Genomic DNA, 19655 nt, shown 5'->3' with positions numbered 1-19655 from the left:
ATCGGTCTGAGTAACGGAGAGAAGGAAGATACTCACTCTGTCAGAGTACAAGAATAGACTAAATTGTGGGCAAAACAAAATTAACCAACATTGAACCCAAGGTATTGAAAGTAAAAGCCAAAATTAGCATTCACTTCTCAGAATCTGGTTTTCCAAGATTAATGTGCCCCATGCAAAGAAACCACTTTCTTCCTAAGCTCTAAATTTCTTATCTAATGAATTAATAGCATGCCTAATTAAAATGGTTATATACTACAACCATTAATAACAGCTTCTAGTAATAAAAATGCCAATGTTTTCATAACAGCCCAATTATTCAACTCTGCAAGATAGATGTATTCTCACTCTTCCTATTAGAAAACCAATGTCCAAGAAGATAATTACTTTCCTAATATCACAGAGACAGTACTTGGTGATGGCCAGAATTGGAACCAAGCAATACGCTTCCAGGTTCCCTAGCCTTTTCACTACAACAGACAGTTGCTCCCTTTTAACCTTGCTCCATATTTCAACTAGACTTTTATGGACTGTCATATAATCTACTTTGAAAATGTCAATTTCAAATTATCAATTAATCAGAGTCCCTTAACGACTGAATTCCATACTCAGAGTCCGCCGACCCCAACGCCAGTAATTCCAGTCATTCAGACTCCTTTCTCAAGTTTAAAAGCATTCTTCCCCACAATCCACAAAAACCATAACACAGTTTTTGTTCCAAATGTTCATCTGTAAACCAGTTCTTAGAATGCTTATTTCTTAGTCCAGATCAAAAATGCCCAGTAGCATGGAGATTACTTCTTGTTCTCTCTGTGAAGAACCTAGAGATATTAATTTAGGCACACATAAATCAAGGAATATTCTGGCTCATCCATTTCACCTCTAACAGAAACCCTAATATAATTTATATCTTTGCTTTTATAATTTTCCTTTGTCTACTCATTGATTCTTTGCCCTTTTCTTAGAACTAGTTTCTTCCTTTCAGTAGCATTTAAAAAAATTATTCTTGGTTTAACTTAGATATATAGTACAAGTGTCAGCTTAATTTCTTCTAGGAAAGTACACTATATATGCTACCATAAATATATACATAATGTATTTACAAGTTACAGATGATATCCTTAAACATTTTGCCTAAACAAACTATGCTTATTAGTACAACATCATTAACTAAGCTGAAGTTAACATGAGAAAAAAAAAAAGGTCCATTCAAAACATACCTTTTGATTTTCTTCTTTAAAAACTCTCTCTTCCCCTGCTAAACGCGTGTGCTTCCTCAGGGCACTTGGAGAGATGTCAATTCTCCTTAATGTAAAATAAAGTCTATTTGTAGTCACATTAACTTTATGGTTCCACAAATTCCTAAAATTGTCCATTTTTGTAAAGGAAATACTAGACAGTTGTTTCTCTCCCAGTTGTCTAATTTAGCACAGCAAGATTATTAATCTAATTCCTAATAGATAATTAAGAAATAAAAACTATATTAAAAATGAATTAAAATGCTTCAACCAATTTTTTATATATAAATGAAGCCTGACCTTTTAAGATATCAAGCTTACTTTAACCATCAAAAAAAGGAAAACATGTTTTGATTAAATTGGACATTATCATTTTAAGTGTTAATCATCATACAATTATAATCATTGTGTATCAATGAATACACAAATAGGATTATTTGTTAAGTATCTCCAATATTTTTACAGATTCAGTAGATCTTTAGTTTTATTCTGTGCCTCTCCTTGCCTTTTTAAGCTAGTGTCAGTTTCATCTTCTCAGTGCCTCTTCAGCAGTGACCACCAAAACCATACCTACTTTGTATTAAGCACCGAACTAGATATTTTATAATCAATACTAATTGTCACCACCATCCTGCAAAACAGGCACTGTTATTCTTGTTTGTAGATGGGAAAAACTAATGTTAAGCGATTAAATAACTTTTTTATCACAACGCAATTAAGTGAGAGAGCAAGGACTGGAATACAACCGTCTGACTTCAACATTCACGATCTTTTCATGAAAAACAATTCTACCTTTCACCAAGCATTTTAATTTTACAAACTTACTGGAAGTAAATCTAATTCAAGGGTTACTTACTCTAGGCATCCAACCCCCTCCCAACATACAGATGTTGTAACTATTTAATTTCATACTGGCAAGTGATAAGAATTAGTGTTTTAAGTTCTAACAACCAGTTTAAACCAAATAAAACTGAAAATTAAAAAGAAACAGTAAATTACAAACTTTTCAAGATTGGAAATATATTTATTCAAGCTACAAATCAAAGTTCGTTTGTGTCATAACATCCACATAGTTCCATATATCTTGTCTAAAGTTCCAACATAAACTTGTTTGAACAGCATCTTCCTATCAAAACAACATTTTTACATGCCCAGTATACATTACCTGTGTATCTCAGGGCTCTTTTGCCGGGCACTATGTTCTTCAGTGGCTTTCTGATACGAGGTGAACCTCTCGTTTAGAGTCACTGCAGCTGATTTGAAGTATTGCTCTGTTGATTTAGGAGAAACACTGCCCAGTTAGTTATCTTTACTTTAAGAGCCATTTTCATTTGTGACAGAAGGGCATGTAGCAGGTGAAAAGAAAAATAAAAATACTCAAGAAACCTAGCAGAAGAGAACCAAGTGTTACAAAGAACTCCTACCCTGTCCCTTGTAACTTCTTGTACCTCAACAGGTAACTGATGCAAAGTTCCTCACAGGTCCCTGTCAATATTGCATATAGACCAAGAACAATAAATATATTAAATTGAGTCTCTAATTCCATTTCAATAATGCACTACACTTCCTCAAACAGAACAAAAAGGAACAATATGTGAATGTCCTTAAGCCTTGCCAATATGAACCAATGAAGTTAACTTCAAGTAATCATTTGCAGGAAACAAAAAATGCTACGGTAACTACACAGCTAGTTTTAGTAAGCTAATCAAAGTATTTCAGCAAGAACTATGTTGACAACAAAAACTGGATTTAAGAAAAAACTGAATACTGCCATTTCAATTGGAAAAATATTTTTTAAATCAATTAACACTAATTACTCCAAAACTCTGGCATCTTGGCAAACCTGACAGCACATTTGATATTATTGTCTTGTCTTTCTTTTAACAACTTTAAAATTAGTAATAGCAATACTGATTAGTTTTTAAACCATTTCAAAATATGCTGTAGATGTAATATAGAAAGACGTATAAAGTCATGAAATGTTACATTATGAAGCAAGCTATCTGCTTAACAGGTCAACATACATCTGTGTCAACTTACCGCCCAATATCCAGCACATGTCTCATAACCAATCATTAAAACTTGAAACGGCCACTACAAGGGTAGTGCCTCAATCATAATTCCATGAAACCCAGGAATTTGAGCTAGCAACTCAGTTTTTATGCCATTTTTGCCAGGAAGACAGAAGATTCAACTTTGCCTGTATCTTTCAACAGCTATTTTACTTTGAAACATGGATTTGCCATTTCAAAACATATTCCAGGACCTAGTTACAATGAAAAAGAAAACATCACTGGGCATTTTCAGCTCTATGTTAAGTAAGAGCTGTTCAGATCGGTTGCACAATATGAATAATGAAACATAACTACAATTCTTTTTCTTTTTTAAAAAAAAAAGGAAAACGAAAAAGGAAAAATTTTATGAAAACCTGATCTCAAAATTCACCAATAAATTGTAAAATGTGGAGACAGGTCAAAAAAAGGTGAAAAAAGAAAAAATGTTAACGTTTCATATTCTATGCACCACAGTAATATGGTCATAAACTGGTTCACAAACCTAGTTATAGCCAAATAACAAAACTCTTTTGTTACTATGTTTAAATAATTACAGTCAAAATGAAATTCATTAACTAGTCACTGTTTTGAAATATCAAATGCATAAAGAATTTGCTAAAGGCAAGTTTCAGCTATTATGAGTTGTTCTCACATCCAAAGACAAACTTTTCAGAAAACGGCTTTTCAGAGCAACAGCCATGGAGATTCCTGGGTAAGAAACTATTTCAAAGTAAACTGCCTTTCAAACACAAAACCAAAATAATAAAAACAAGTTCTATTTGCCCAAAAAGTCACATGCTAAAACCTTTGAAAATTATTAGTAACTTTGAAACTAAAACTACGTACTAGTGAAAATAGAACATCACTACTCAGTTGAAACGAACACCCTTATCAACCCCAGGACCTAAAGAAATGTCATAATTATTATCCTAATCAGTCACTATTCACAGAATCACTACTTACCCAACATACTTATAAATTTCTTGAAATTCTTCCCCTTTAAAACTCCTAATAATGTTTTTTCTTGTTTATTTATCATATAAAAAAGCCAAATATTATAACAAGTTAACTAATACAAAATTAACACAGGAAATTAATACTGTTTTTCCCCACTGGTTTCAAGTTTCTTTAAAAGTTAAAAAGAAATTCTTAATAATAACAATACTGCCCCACTTTGTTATAAATCCAATGCCAAGAGTACATTAATACAAGTCCCATGCATGCAATCAAAGATAATCTGTAAGCACCCTGCACTTCAAATACAGTATTACGGTACATTTCAAAAAGCCTTTTAGCATTGTATAAATCTACGTCATGTTTTATCATAATACAGATTTTTAGGGTATGTTTTAATTCTATTTAGCATTTTAATCACTTTATTAAATATTAAAAATCACTTTACTAAATAGGTCTTAATGTTAACCAGACTGTTAGCTCTTTCGTGTAGTGCTATTTTTCCAAAACTTTAATAGTCTATATATACTTGCTAGCCCTGGGGTGCATTAATCATTACACATAGCTGTTCATTTTTTTACTTACAAGATAACTTTAATTCACGATAAGAAACATACTAAACATACCTTTAACATGATGAACCAAGGACACAATGTGTTGAATAAATGACTCTGAAGTGCTTTTGCTGGCCTGTGGCAACTTAATGTGGTCAAAGATGGATCGGAATTCTTGCTCCTTCTTGACAGAATGGACAAGTGTACTAGCAAGTAGCCTGTCTTTAGTCAAGGAAGCAGGTCTGGAGCATATCGGTAACAGACACATACAAACAAAATATACCATTGGTTTGAATATGAAAATGGTAAGTACATTCAGAAAATAATTAACTGGATTATTAACTAACCACCCACAGATTATTTATTAGGTATCAGTGTGGATTACCTGTTAGAATCATCAAGAGGAACAGGTGCCATTTTGAGTTTGACTTCAGGACGATGAGAATCACTGGCTATCATTTTGATCCTAAGTGGACTCTCCTCTCTGAAGGTAGACTTTTCTCGTGCATCCAGATTCTTGTGTAGAGGGGGACTGTAATCAAAGAGGTCTTTGAGCTTTTCAGACTTTACCTGCTCAGGTGACTGAGTTTCTTTCTTTACTGTTATTCTTTCAGAATTTTTGTCGTCTTCCTTGTGCTTATCTTTTGTAGTGCTAGGCCTTTCCACTACATATCCAGTCTCTTTAAGTTTATAATTTTTTTCTTCTCTAAATCCATCACTTTCTCTATTGCCTTTCAATGAAACTTTGGACTTGTACTTGGGTCCTTCCTCCTCAGTATTCCGGTGAGATGTAGTAGCAAAATTTTTACCCTGATCTGCAAGAACTGACTTCCTGAACTGTCTATAATCCTCTGTCTCCTCTGTGTCATCCCCTTCTGAATCATTAAACTTTTGTTTTCCAGACTCTTTATCACTGAAGTAATCTAGAGCTTCCTGATCTTCCCATTCTCCCTCTGCCCTCCCTTTCTCTGATCCTTTCTCCTTTGGAGCCTCTTTATCCCTGGTATTACCCCTATCAAGCAGGAATACTCTAGACTCTTCATCTGTGAACCTGTGAATAAGCAAAGAAGAGGATGGTAACTCTGGATTGCATTCATTGCAGATCACTTGCATACTTAATTGTGCTTCCCAATATCACAGGACCAGTAATAAGAGGAAAAAACCCTACTGAAAAGTGCTTTTTCAGATTCCACTTTTAAAAAGCATTAAAAGCATCCATACAGCTTATGTACTGTTTTTAAATAAATTTACACATTAGACTTCCTAAAGTTTAAAAAAAGTAAAGCCATCTCAAAAACCTGTTCTATTTATAGTCCACAATTCTGCACTAACAAATCCAAATTTCCAGAGATTCTAGAACATACAACACAGCTTAATTTCTGAGGCTAAAAACCACTAATAAACAATATACTTATCTATTAAAATTCTACTTATGATTATACTCAAAATCTCAGACTATTTCACTTATCTAATATAAATAAGACTTCAAAAAAGTGGACTTCAAGGTAATTAATATTAGATATTTAATAGTCTATCTAGACCACAAAATAGTTCATATATACTTTGCAGTAGAAAATGATGCTTTCTGGCAACATTAAGTAGAAACTATGTATCAGTCCACTAAGAAAATTAATTTTAGATTGTATAGCACTAAATCATAAATAGCATGCTTGCAGTATTCCCTCACTTGTAAGTCAATCACACTACCTTAGCAACCCATTTTCATTAAGCTTTTTAGTAACCTTTAGCAATGCTTGAAATTAGAATTCAAACCAAGTATCTCTCTGAAATGTTTACTTGAGTAAGAAATACCATTTATTATCTTTTCTACAGTCAGGCACATTCGTTAAAAACTGGTAGCTGGACTGTTTATAATACCACACAAGAACATGTAATATAATTGCATTATTTATGTAGGTCACTTTATAATGGTGAAGAGTACAAAATAAGCTAACACTTATAAAATTAATCTGTTTTTACAACATGTTAACCATTAGTTATATTGTTTTTACTGTTTTTACAACATGTTAACCATTAGTTATGCTTTATGCTACTCAATTTCTCATTTATACTCTCAATTCTGGACTGACTAAAAATGGATAAAATGAAAAGGATGAATATGAATTAGCTTCATAAACATTTATTAGAATACTTCACTTCCAAAGTTAACAAGATACGAATAAAACCAACTTGGAATTATCTTATAAAGAAGGAAGTCAGGAGTAAAAATAGCTAAATACACATCACAATGCAATTTTTAGCCTTAAAATCCAAAAAGAATTCAAAGATCAGAAGTATTAATATTATAATCTAAATTCTCTTAGTTCTTACCTTTTTAAGAATTTTCCTGTCTTTGCAGTTTCCTGATCCCCACCATCAGGATAAAATGAGGAACGTCCCCTAGCCTCATCTCTTGGAGCATTCTGTGGTGTGATTGTCTTTGCAGGGCTTCTTCGTGAAGGGATGTGATGAATTGGACTATTCTGAGAAGGACTGTATCTACTAGATCCATTTCCAACAGAACCAGACCCAGACCTTTCAGGACTATGCTGAATGGAATGTGAATGCTGAGAGGGGGTGTTTTTTGCAGAGTGTACTGTACTGAGCATGGGGGCATCAGAGCAAGATGAACTCTGACTAGGTGGTGTAGCAATTGGTGAAGGACTATGAGGTGATCTGGGACTATTATCATATGCTGAAAGGCCAGGCCAAATATCACCAGATGTGGCTGATGATTTATTAAACTCATCAATAGATTCAGATGGGTCATGTTCAAATGTATCTTTCGGTTCCTCCTGTGACTTGTTTTTCAAAGGACTCTCTTCTTGGGGCTCCCCTTCAGCTTTTTTGGTTTGTTTTTCCTGAGACCCTCGTCTTTTAGAGACAGGAGACTTGCTATAGGGGGACGAAGAACGAGAAGAGGATGATCTTGGAGACCTAGATGATCTATATGACCGGCGAGATCTGCTTCGGGATCTTTGAGAAGAAACGGATCTTCTTTTTGGACTCCTGGAACGTGAACGACCTCGTCTAGGACTCCTGGAGTGTCTTCTATTCCAAACAGGTCTATATCCACCTCGATGATATCTACCTCCTCCTCCTTGATAATACCCTCTACCCCTTCCTCTGTACCCATAAGGTCGTCTCATTCCTCTATTATTTCTGTAATCTCGGCGATAATCTCTAGAATACATGCGATCTCTACTACGAGATCTTGAATATGTCCTGGAACGAGACCTAGAACTAAAAATGAAATAAATATCAATCCAAGAAAAATAAACTATTACATCCTACCATCCCAAATACTTCTGGTTGAATATAACACGTAAATAAAGTGTCAAAGCCAAAAATGTATTATTTTTTAAAAAGCCCTCATTTATACAAAAGTAAAAGTTTACTGTTTTCAATGAAGAAAATCTCAATTCTAAGGTAAATATTGAGAAAATAAAGGGCTTAGGAATGAAGGCACAGAAAACAGGGGAAAAAATTGACAACCAACAACAGGACACACTAACAAATTACAGTACCTTTATGCAGGCACTTAAAGTGATAGTGTTAAAAGAAAATGTAATGCCATGGAAGAATATTCACCAGTGAAATACCATTGGCTAAATGCATGCATAATAAAAACTTAGGCCTAGAAAAATAGTACAGGAAAATCATAAACAAGTATTAATTCATAATGAAATTATGGTCACTTTTATTTTCAACTTGTGGTCTCTATTTTCTATGTTAAGTATGTATTACTACTTAAAGAAAGACAACCAGAGTTTATAATTTTTAAACAATAAACCTATTGAGACCTCAGAGTCAGAAATGAGAAACTATGAAACAGTATGCAAAGACTGCTTACTGTCAAATAATTCTTACATTATCCAATTCATCTCTTAACATTACAGCAGTTCCCGCTTATCTGCAGGAAATACATTCCAAGACCCCCAGTGAACTAACTCTAAAACAAGGATAACAATAGATCCATTCACAGGGTTCTTTGAGAATAAAACATGTTAATGAATGTAGCACTCTGTGTAAGCACTTCATAAGTATTAGCTGATATGATTATTATCATTATTTAAGGAATTAAAAGCACAGTAATTCACCTGTATCTCTTCTTTCTAGAGTGTGATCTTGATCTTGATCGTGAACTAGACTGTGATCTAGACTTTGATCTTGAAGAGTGTGATCTAGAATTGGAGCGACCCATTTCTTTTCTCCTAGTCAAATGAGAGAGTGAAAAAGGTTAAAATCACAATACAAGTGAAAATGTTTCAATTATTTAACTTATTTTCGGATACAAATTGAATTTACAAGACGTAAGTTTCTCAAAGGATATTACTCATCATTATTCATATGAGTACTAAGACAGTCAATTATCCCTAACTAAAACTGTATTTTCACCTACATGACAGGTACTGTATAGTGAAGACACAACAGAAGATTTCTATGGACTGCCCCACCTATGTGCCTCAATCCAAAAAGGCAGCAGCTGCAGAAGCCAGAAAGAGCAATGATATCACACTACAGCAGCATGTTAGATGTTATTCCATGCCCAATACAAATGCCTACCTCTCCTGTAAAAAAGATAAATAACATCAGAGTATTACAGATAACGAACCTGAAAAAAAGAAAGTACAAGTGGCGCAATACTAAAAAATACAGAATAAACCTACCCGACTGCCATCATAAGTGCTTTATGGCCTTGAAATGGGACTAAATTGACCACTCCATGTATACAATACTGCTTGGAATGGTGATGGATAGTCTCCTAGTAGAATAAAGGTCACTAAGTCTGAACAGCTGGAGCCATGGCTCTGCTTTCAATAGTCATGACTGCAGAATAAAAATGGACTTATGTGACAATGCCTAGGTTCACCCTGTAGCCTTCTGGTGAGAAGATGAAAAAGGATAAAAGATGAATAAACTGAAGAGATTGCTGCAAGAAAGAGATAATTTGGAACTACACGAAAAAGAGAACTTGGGCACCAGTATTGTAACTTTTCTAAACACTACCTAGTATCTAATACAATAATCAGACCTCACAGAAATCAGTAACAGGACTAAATGATTTATAAGATCTACTCTTCACAAAATTAAACATATACATATGCCTCCCAACTTTATTCCTGCTACACTATTTCCAAATTTCCACTAACTTATACAAAATAAGTAATTTTTTCCATAAAAAACAACTCATTAAACTTTCTTAATAGCCTGCAATTGCCATATATTTAAACCATTTCTCCTACTACCGAAATGTTTTAGGGCACTTATTTGACCTACCTAGACTTTGCTCAGTATTATGAAATACTATTTGAAAGTACTAAGATGAGCTGAATTATAGAGGAGACAATGATGTCTGCATACTTCCTCACCAAAAAACCACATAAATGACAAATTCAAGGGGTGTCAAGTATTTATTTTAAAACAAAACATATCTATCTTCAAAGAGACAAATACCAGCTTTGTCTTCTCTCACTCTTAATTCCAAGTAACTTAGGAAATACATAAAGACAGTACTCTCCTCAGAGTTATAGTGAGGATTAAACAAGTTGATACATGTAATATACTTAATACAATGCTTAGCACATAATAAGCAATCAATTTTAATTACCTTAACACCCACATAAGGGGAAAAAAGCTAAGTTACAGACCTCCTCTTGCATGCATAAAGGAAGGTAGTTAAATAAGCAGAGTTATTTTGTCTTGTTTTATTTTTAAATAACTTTGTGTGTTCTGAGTCTTTAAGCAGATGTGTTTATAGAAGTAGAAGCAGGCACACAACCTAGAAGCAGAAGAGATAGACAATCTTTTCCTTAAAACTATCTTTTAAAATCTGGCTTACTTCATACAAGCCACCAGAAAGCCCCCAAGAGTTTCAGACCACATCACTTTTAATCAGTCTAAATCATGAGTTCAGAAGTCACATTTTCTTAAATAAGCCAAAACTGAAAACTAGAATAAAGGATATTATTTACCTTGGGTTTTATGCAGGATCAAGCAATCAAGTGAAGTCTTTGAGATACTGTAAAATTCTTCCTGGAGAGAATGTTCTGAGAAATTAAATTCTAAATTCAAACTCCTAGCAAAGATAAAAAAAATATGAATTTGAATTATGGTTAATTAAAAATCCACTGTTTACAAGGCATCACACTCAACACTGCTATAAAAAACTCTTAATAAAGGCACTAAATATTTCAGGGAATGGAAAACTGATTAAGGAAATAAATTTTTAACCACAAAAGCTTAAAGGAACTTAACTTTTTTTGTTTCAATCAAGTAGTGCATTATGAAACTGAAGCACCTTTAATTCAAACACCTGAATTCTAATTTTAGCAATTTGGGCTTTAGAAAACAGAAGCTATGCTGTCATCCTATCAGAAAATTCCAAAGTGGCTGGCATAAGTGGCCATCTTGGTATATCAAAACATGTCGTGTATCTATAGTTAGTATTCATAACGCTACAGTTCGTAACTTAAGTACAATATGAGTTTACTTTAGTGCTCTGCTATTTACCTTATTCTCTCCTGGTCACTTCCTTTCATACAGTTTGGTTTCATTTGAAGCTGTTTTTTTAAATTCGTGTAACAGCCATCACAGTAATTCTAATTTTGTCCCTAAAAGCATTTTGATACATGTACAGATGTTCCAATAAAAGAACAGCCAGTAGATGAAACAAGTATCTATTGGAAGCCAATGCTCTTCCTAATTTACCATTACTATGCAAATAAATTTAAATTCTGCACAGACTATTAAGCAGTTTCAGTATTTACTGAAAAACTTAGCCTAATGAATAACATTCAGTGATTATCAATTATGTGCAAAGAACAGTCAAAAAACACTAGGGGAGCAGAAACTAAACAATTAACATTGTACATGCCTATACTCAAGGAATTCATAAACCAGCTTGAATGAAAAAAAAACATTAATATGAAAATCTGTGAATCTTACCAAGTTATCAATCCAATGAAAAATGTAATAACAATGAAAATACAAAGTAGAAGAAATTAAAATTAAACTGGTAAATCAAGAATATGTCCCCTAAATACCCATGGCCCTACAGCTGAGGGGATTAAGAGATCTGAGCTTTCAGAAACTTAGCAATTAAGGGAAATACACCAAAATAAAAATTAGCAAAAACAAAAGGTCATGGATACAGAAACAAAAAGATTTCTAAAGTCCTTGCATGTTTAGTTTTAAAAATATCAAATCCCCCAAGTGGGCAGAGGAAACCTCTCATCATCTAAATTGGTGCGTTGTTATGAAACTTTATGCTGACCTAGAAGTCCAATACTACTGATTCACTGCTGGAAGTGATACAAGGCTCATTTTAGCTAACTCTTCCCCCAAACAATTCTAAAAGGCTAATTTTAATTTCTATATATCCAGAGAAGAACCAACTGCCAAATCTCTCTTTACTCCAAGTGATGATTTTCTGAAGTTCCAAGAAAATATACACTAGAAATAGCAGTGAGGAAGGAGGGGCTGTAGGCTGTTAGACTAGTAGATGAGACATACATTCTTGTTCACAATCTATGAATACATTCTCAAGTATCCATACCAAGAACTCAATGATCATATATAAAATGTCACACAATATACTTAATAATATATAATGTAAATTATATTTAACATTTAATAATATATTAATATTTAAGATAGTACAAAGACTGTAATCTGCTCCATTTTTTTTTAATGAAATCTATGTACAAAGCACTGTGCTAAATATTATGGGAGACATAACTGTAAAAGGTCCCTGCCCTCCCAAAAACAACTAAAGAAGAACAGAAATCAACAAATTACAGCAAATTTAACTACCAACCATGTGCCCAGAACTGTGCTAGGTGACTTTAAATAAAATCACCTGATTTAATCCTCATAATCTTAGAAACTACATATTTAACCCCATCTTTCAGATGAATTTAAGCTTTCAGAATTCATATGAATTTACAACAAAGGTGCCTATCACAAGCCAGGCACAACTATTCTAGTGTAGGAAATATAACACTTTAAGTGAAACATTAAGTTCCCTACTCTCTTGGAGCTTATGTTCAAGCTAGGGGAAGAGAGAAAACAAAAAAGTAATATGTCAAGAGGCGAAGAGCAGGACTACTACGGTGGGTCCTTGAACCGTGTTTAAAGAGGTAACAGTTAAGCTAAAGACAAGGAACATTGCAAAGACCCAAGAAAAGAAAAGCATTCTAGGCAAAGGACACAAATGTAGCAAATTCAGGACAAAAGACCAGTAAGAAGGTTGATCAAGGAGAGGGTATAAGATAAAACAGGAGAGACAGGAAAGGAGCAAATCAAATAGCATCTAGTAAGTAGGCCAGAGTAAAGAGTCTAGATTTTATTCTAACTGTAATGGGAAAGCCCTGGAAAGCCTGATCAGGGAAGTCACACCATATGATTTAAGATGGCTGCTGGGTAGAGCATGAACAACTTGGAAAGAAGAACTTGGAGACAAACTAGAAGGTTGAAGTTCAATATAATGGTTGCCTGGATAAAGTGGTAGCACTAAAGAAAGAAAAAAGAAGCAAATCCAGAATCTGGTTTGGAAGTACATAGAGTCAACAGTACTTGCTCACAGATTGTTAGTGGTATGAAGCACAGGGAATTGAAAAAAAAGAAAACGAAAAATCAATGGTGCTCCTAAATTCTAAGTTTTGGGCTCAAGTATCTGGAAGAAGTGCAAATTTGGGGGCAAAAACAGGAGATTTGTTTGCCCTTTTAGGCTGCCCATGGTCACAGACTGTAAAAAGTTAATCCAGAACTTGACCAAGATCTCCTGTGCTCTCTCCGATACCCTGACAGGTGCCTGATGTGGCCATAACCTACATATATAATTCAAAATGTCAAATCAATCTTCCCTCTATTCTAAACAAGATCACTTACTAACACACTGTAAAAAGAGATAGAGAATAAAGTGCTTCATGCACCTTTATCCAAATGATTCACCAACCAGTGAAGAACACAAGAGAATGAGTCAGGCTTTATTTTTTTAAATAAAGTTCTTAAAGAGAGTTCCCTGGTGGCCTAGTGGTTAGGATTCTGGGCTTTCACTGATGTGGCCCAGCTCAATCCCTCGTCAGGGAACTGAGATCCCTCAAGCCAGGCAGCAGGTCCAAAAATAAATAAAGTTCTTAAATATCTTAACAGAGCATATCGTTTATGGAATAATAATAATAACATAATGATCAGCTAGAACACAAGTGATGGAAAGAGCAAAGACAACTGGGCTCAACAAAATACACAAGTTGAAGCTCCTCCAGAAGAGATTCTTTAGGTTACCCTATCAAGCATACTTGAGCTGTCTTAATTTGATCATACTCAGGGAATCTGGGCTCCAGATTTTGTAAACAAATTATTGCTATTCACATCTTCAATAATCCTAAAATTAATATCCCATGACTCTTACTCCAACTGACTAGGTTCAAAATTCTGGCTTGACCATTAACTAGCTGTCCAACACTGGACAAATTACCTTAATCTCTTCCAGCTTCAGTTTCCACATTTATAAAATAAGGTTAATTACGATACTTACTCATAGGTTTAAAATTAACAAACTGAACTAATAAATGTAAGCAACTTAAAGTTTGGCACATGGTATGCATTCAAATGTTAACTATCATTATTGGTAAACCTGGTCTGTGACAGTCTTAACTGCAGTTTATTAATTCTGCTTCAAATGATTACTATATTTAAGTTTGATATTTTTGATATGGCATTAACCAGCATTACAAAAAAGTAATTTTGCTTTAAAACACTCCAGAAGAAATGAATTTGAATGGGTATATGTATATGTATAACTGAATCACTTTGCTGTACACCTGAAACACAACACTGTTAATCACCTATATGCCAATATAAAATAAAAATTTTAAAAAAACAGAAAAAAACAAATATTAAAATTGGTAAATGCTGATAATTATTTAACCTAGATAACAAACAGTTCACTATTCTACTTTGTGCTTGAAAATTTCCACAAGTAAAAGCTTTAAAAAATGATAGGTTTAGCTGCAAATTTTTAGTTCTTTGTCCAGCTCCTTGTCAGCCTGCTTTAAAAAAAAAAAAAAAAAAAAAAAGCGCACATAACTGAGAAAAAGAAAGAATACCTTCATTCTAGACCAGGGTGTGCCAATCCCTGGTTCATGTAGCCCTAAAAAGTTTTCTACCTTTTTTGGCCTCCACCTAGTATAAGGACAAATACTGGATCAAGTAAAATTAAAGTGTTTGAAAATTCCAAAATAATACACAAATGTAGGCCTGTATTATTACTACATTAATGTTTGTAGACTGTTTCTTTCCCAGCCCTGAGGACAAATAAAACATTAAATATTTAAGACTCCGACGTAATACTGATAACCACTGTTTAAGAAACTGGAGTTGAAAAATGAACAAATTCCTAACCTACAACTATAAACAACATTTACACTTACTACCCAGAGATATAAGTTGGACTTCTTGATTCCCTTACCTACTTCTTGTTATTTAATAAATCACTGTAAGTTACACAGGAGAATTCAGCTAGTAGTCAACTAATGATTTCGAATGTAGCTTCTGGAAACTCCCAATCCAAAGCTCTATGTAGAACTGAAAAGACTTTCTTCGTTTCTGTTAAGTCGTGACTCACATAGCTAATCTAGTACAGCTAGCTGCCCACATTAAGTCATTCAATAAACTCAACTAGACCTGACCCTAGCAAGTGACAAGTTTTTACAGGTCTATTTCCAAGTACTAAAATACTATTGTTCTTCCAAGTCAAGAATCAGCTCTGCCTAAAAAATTTCCTTTGCCACCATTTTAATTATCTGAATCAAGAGGGATTTCAATGTTTACCACAATGTATCAGTGAAAGTGTGGTATTTAAAAAAAAAAAGCTAACTGCCATCAGTAAACAGGCTTTAGGTTGTTCACCTAAAGTGAGTTATTTCAGACACACAAATCTTCGATTCGATTACCTACCCTAAATTGGCTAGGATCACATAATAATGCAAATAAACTGGTAGGGGTTTTTCCTCTGTAAAGGTTGTTTATTGTCTGACCTGCAGCCCAATCCTTCTTCCCAGCTACAGTCCAATCGGAAGGAAAATTCACATTGAGAGATAAGAAATTTTGTTTTGCTTTTTAATACCAAAAAAATTTTAAAGGCGCTGCTGCAAAAAGATACAAGTTGAAGCAGCTAATCTCTGTACATCATTTCTGGTCATATCTGCCTCCAACTTTAGTCTCAGTTTTTTCAATTCAAAATGATTTATAAAAAAAAAAATTTTGACATCGAAAAGTAGCTGCCAGTACTGCTAATTGATTATGACGAGATAAACCTTAAAAGTAAATAAAGCCAACTACGGACTTAAATAAAATGAGGGCAAAGTCCTTAACCTCAACTCACCACTCCGCTCCATGTATACCACCAACTGTACCAACCACGGCTACAACATTTCTAACGAGGTACAAGGGGCTGAAACTCTCGCAAAAAGGACGTGGCTTCGCGTGTACTACACAACTGCCCTTTAGGCCCGGGGGTGGCGGGGCCGTTCTTAGATCCATCGACTAAGGCCCGCTACCCAAACTAGGAAACCGTGTTTAGGCACCAACTCCTACAGTCAAAAGTGCACTTTCGCTTCAAAGCAGAGTTACCGGGGGGCCCGATTAGATTAGCCCCGAAGACAATTTTCCCGCAACCCCGGAGGCGATGCCGGGGTCTGAAGAGCGGAATAGGATCCTAAGACAAAGTGAGGTAACCAAAATAAGGCGTAAACCGACTGGGAGCGTGAAGCCGGGGAAAAGGAGTTCAAACGACGCGGAAAGGGGTTAGCTAACCTACCCAAAGCACTTCGCTGCACGTCAGTGATCCTATCAAAGCCCCAAAGGCCGGGAAGAAAGGTGGCGAGAAGCGAACACAAGTTGTACCTCGGGCCGCCTCAGGGGCCGTAGGCGGCGAAGGGAGGGAGGAGGAAGCGCGCGTGCGCGAGGCGAGCGTTCAGTCGGGCGCGAGCAGAGGTCCGGGCTGAGGAAATGGGGGAAGGGATTAAGAGAGAGATCTGCGCAAGCGCATGAGAAGGCCGCGCGGTCTGTGGGTATCGAGCCAGGCTCGGAGCCGCGTGCGCGCGCGCGCGCGCACACCGTTCTCGCTGCTCACCCCACCCCCACCTTTTCGGGCCGTAGTGCCTCGAAAACCTGAGGAAAGCTGACCGGGAAACGCATAAATAACGGCGCAAGGTCTCCTGGGTTCTCCTGTCGCCGCCAACCCGCCACTACCAACAAAAGGTTCAACAATATTCATTCCTCCTCGACATACACTGCCCTTTGAGTGATTTGAATGCAACGCAAGGCCTACCTGACACGCCGAAGCACGGTTCCCGGGACTTATCTTCCTCGTAACTACACCGCGGCCATTTCCCGACTCAAGCACGGGAGGAAAACCATAGAGGTATCTTCGACGCGCTAGCTCCTCTCCGTCACTTCCGATTTGGGGCGTGGCCTCCGGTGCCGCTAAATATATGGGCAGGCCCCGCCCACCCCCTCCGCCCTAAACCGGCTCCCTGGCCGTTAAAAAGATGTTTCCCGAGGATTTCTGGGAAGTCGCGTGGCTGGTCTCGCGCGATGATCTGGCGGCCCCGCCTTCCGGCCTTTAGCAGCCGCCTCCGCCAGGGTGGCGGTAGACAGTGGGCGGGGTCTTGTCGCTCGGCCCTGAGGTCGATGGTCCACACAGTTGGGTACGCTGGCCTCTCTGCCTTGCGTTGAGGGAACCCTCCGGACTTTTCTGTCGCCCCCACTTTTTGTTCGTCTGGTCCATGCTTTCTGTGGCGCCAACTCAGACCAGGCCAGAAGCAAAAGGATAATCTCACACTGAGGAAAAGACGCGGAGGCAAGGGGCTGCTCTGTTCGCACACTGCGTCTCTACGCCAGGAAGCGCCGAGTTCTCCGACGCCAACTGGAAACCAGGAAGTGCTGCTTTTGCTTTGATAGAAAATATGTCAGACGCACTTAGAAAGGAGAAAAATGGCCACGATCTAAGTCCCTTTTTTGAGTGGCGTCACACCAAGTCTACCGCGCGTAGCGGAGTTCACGCCGCAGTGCTCCGAAGCGGCTTAGGCTTCTTGGCTGTTTAGCGTCAGAGGATGCTGCTTTTTCTCGGACGTGGTTGAAGCGTTACCACTTCGGAACCTAGGGACGTTGGCATGAGCATGAAAATAAAGCAGAGCACGAAGCTTAACGATCAGTTGTGCCGGCCGAGAAACACAGTCTAATCTGCCAAAAATATAAATCAGGTTATAAATAGGCAAGCCACATTTGATTTGGATAGAATTTCAGCAGGAGCCATATAGCGCGTTTCCTATTAATACTTTGCTGCACTTACTTCCTTTGGGCCTAAAATCGTTATAACTTTGTTCTTTAGGCACGTAAACTGCCTTAAAGGATTTCAAAGTTGTAATTAGCAACCAGTCTTCGGTCAGTTAAATGTAGTCCAGTATTGGGCCCTAGTTGTGAATTTAACACTGTACTTAGGGGGTTCTCTCCTCACAATCCAATATACCAGCTCAATTGGAAAAAATACGTGATTTTCATGGGATGTATTCTCAGTTTTCTCTTGTTGTACAGCCTGCCCCTCACCCCATCACCACCATCAGAATGTGGAAACAGTAATCTTTGGCCTATGTGGTGCACTGATAAGTCCCAAGCATTTAGTAGGTGCTCAGTAAATATATGTTGAATGGATAAACTATATTAAAAGGGAAAAAAAAGAAAACCTAACCATTGATGGCTTAATACAAAACTCTACTATTCTGCAGGTAAAGGAGGGGGAGGGTGGACCCCTTAGGGCTAAAAGCCCTTATCCATTTTTTCAAAATACACAAAAATCTGACAGCAGTGCTTTGCAAGCTCGGATATTATCTTAAGCCTTTTTCTGCAATTCTATTGCAAATGCATTGAAAATGAAGTCACCTTTCAATGTGAGGTAGTATAACTGTGCTTTCAAATAACCTGAGGTAATAACAAAGGAGACAAGACACATTGGAACACTTTAGCGGTATTCTTGTCATTACAATAATGACTGCAAATTGGTTTATACTCACCTTCTCTCAAGTAAAATCTACCGAAAATTCCTCTGTATCTGGTGTGTGTAAATTTTACTGCACTTACAGTAAACATAAAAACTTTCTAAATTTAGTAAATAGTAAATACCTCAAAATACCTAGAGGTACGTCTCAACCGCTAGTGGTGTGAGAATTGTTTCAGCTCTCTGCTTTAGCGTCTTCAAATACATTTTCTATAACAGAATCTTCATTCCAAATTAATATCAGGTATTTCGAAATCAAAAGAAAAAAGATCAGTTCTATACCAAGATACAGGTGTTACTGAATACCTGAAGAATTCAATAAAAAGCAGTCCAGGCTTCCCTTGAATTAAATCCATTTGATTTGAGATACTTGCTTTTACCAACCTCCAAAATTAGAGGATCTTGAATTTAGATCATGTTTTATGTACTTCACTGTATTGTCTTCTTTTACTTTCAAAACCTGAAATTCCACCATTACAGTTGCATTCTTTGTTCCATTCTCTTGTTTCCTGTTGAAAATACAAATAATGTGGAGAGAAACATACGGGGAAAATCAAGAGCCCATTTAACAAAAAGACATTGAATAAAAATAGAAAATTGTTCCAAGAAGAAATATAAATTGTAAACAAATGACTAACCTTATTAATAAGATAAATGCAGGCCTTCCCTGGTGGTCCTGTGGTAAAGAATCCGCCTTCCAATGCAGTGGATGCAGGTTCTATCCCTGTAGGGGAACTAAGATCCCATATGCCTCCAGTCAACTAAGCCCCCGCACCACGACTACTGAGCTCGCGTG

General features: G+C 36.3%; 1 protein-coding gene across 4 annotated transcripts in view; it reads right to left on the bottom strand.

The window, feature by feature from the left end:
- The window catches only part of BCLAF1 (BCL2 associated transcription factor 1), a 29859-nt gene extending 12570 nt beyond the window's left edge, over nucleotides 1-17289 (bottom strand). For 3 of the 4 annotated variants that reach the window (XM_033406538.2, XM_033406553.2, XM_049695577.1), the window contains exons 1-8: nucleotides 17135-17289; nucleotides 10773-10876; nucleotides 8898-9011; nucleotides 7129-8040; nucleotides 5183-5848; nucleotides 4870-5039; nucleotides 2401-2506; nucleotides 1218-1302 (exon numbers count right to left, since the gene is read on the bottom strand). In XM_033406538.2, coding sequence (XP_033262429.1) covers nucleotides 1218-1302; nucleotides 2401-2506; nucleotides 4870-5039; nucleotides 5183-5848; nucleotides 7129-8040; nucleotides 8898-9001 — 2043 coding nt within the window. In that variant the 5' untranslated portion in view covers nucleotides 9002-9011; nucleotides 10773-10876; nucleotides 17135-17289. Of the gene's footprint in view, nucleotides 1-1217; nucleotides 1303-2400; nucleotides 2507-4869; nucleotides 5040-5182; nucleotides 5849-7128; nucleotides 8041-8897; nucleotides 9012-10772; nucleotides 10877-16621; nucleotides 16763-17134 lie in introns of those variants that run through there. The other variant, XM_033406545.2, reaches the window with a different exon arrangement.
- Nucleotides 17290-19655: the final 2366 nt, after the last annotated feature.

The sequence above is a fragment of the Orcinus orca genome, chromosome 12, assembly GCF_937001465.1.
Source record: "Orcinus orca chromosome 12, mOrcOrc1.1, whole genome shotgun sequence".
NCBI lineage: Eukaryota > Metazoa > Chordata > Mammalia > Artiodactyla > Delphinidae > Orcinus > Orcinus orca.
The sequence above is the reverse complement of the archived record's forward strand: the minus strand, read 5'-3'. Positions and strand labels throughout refer to the sequence as shown.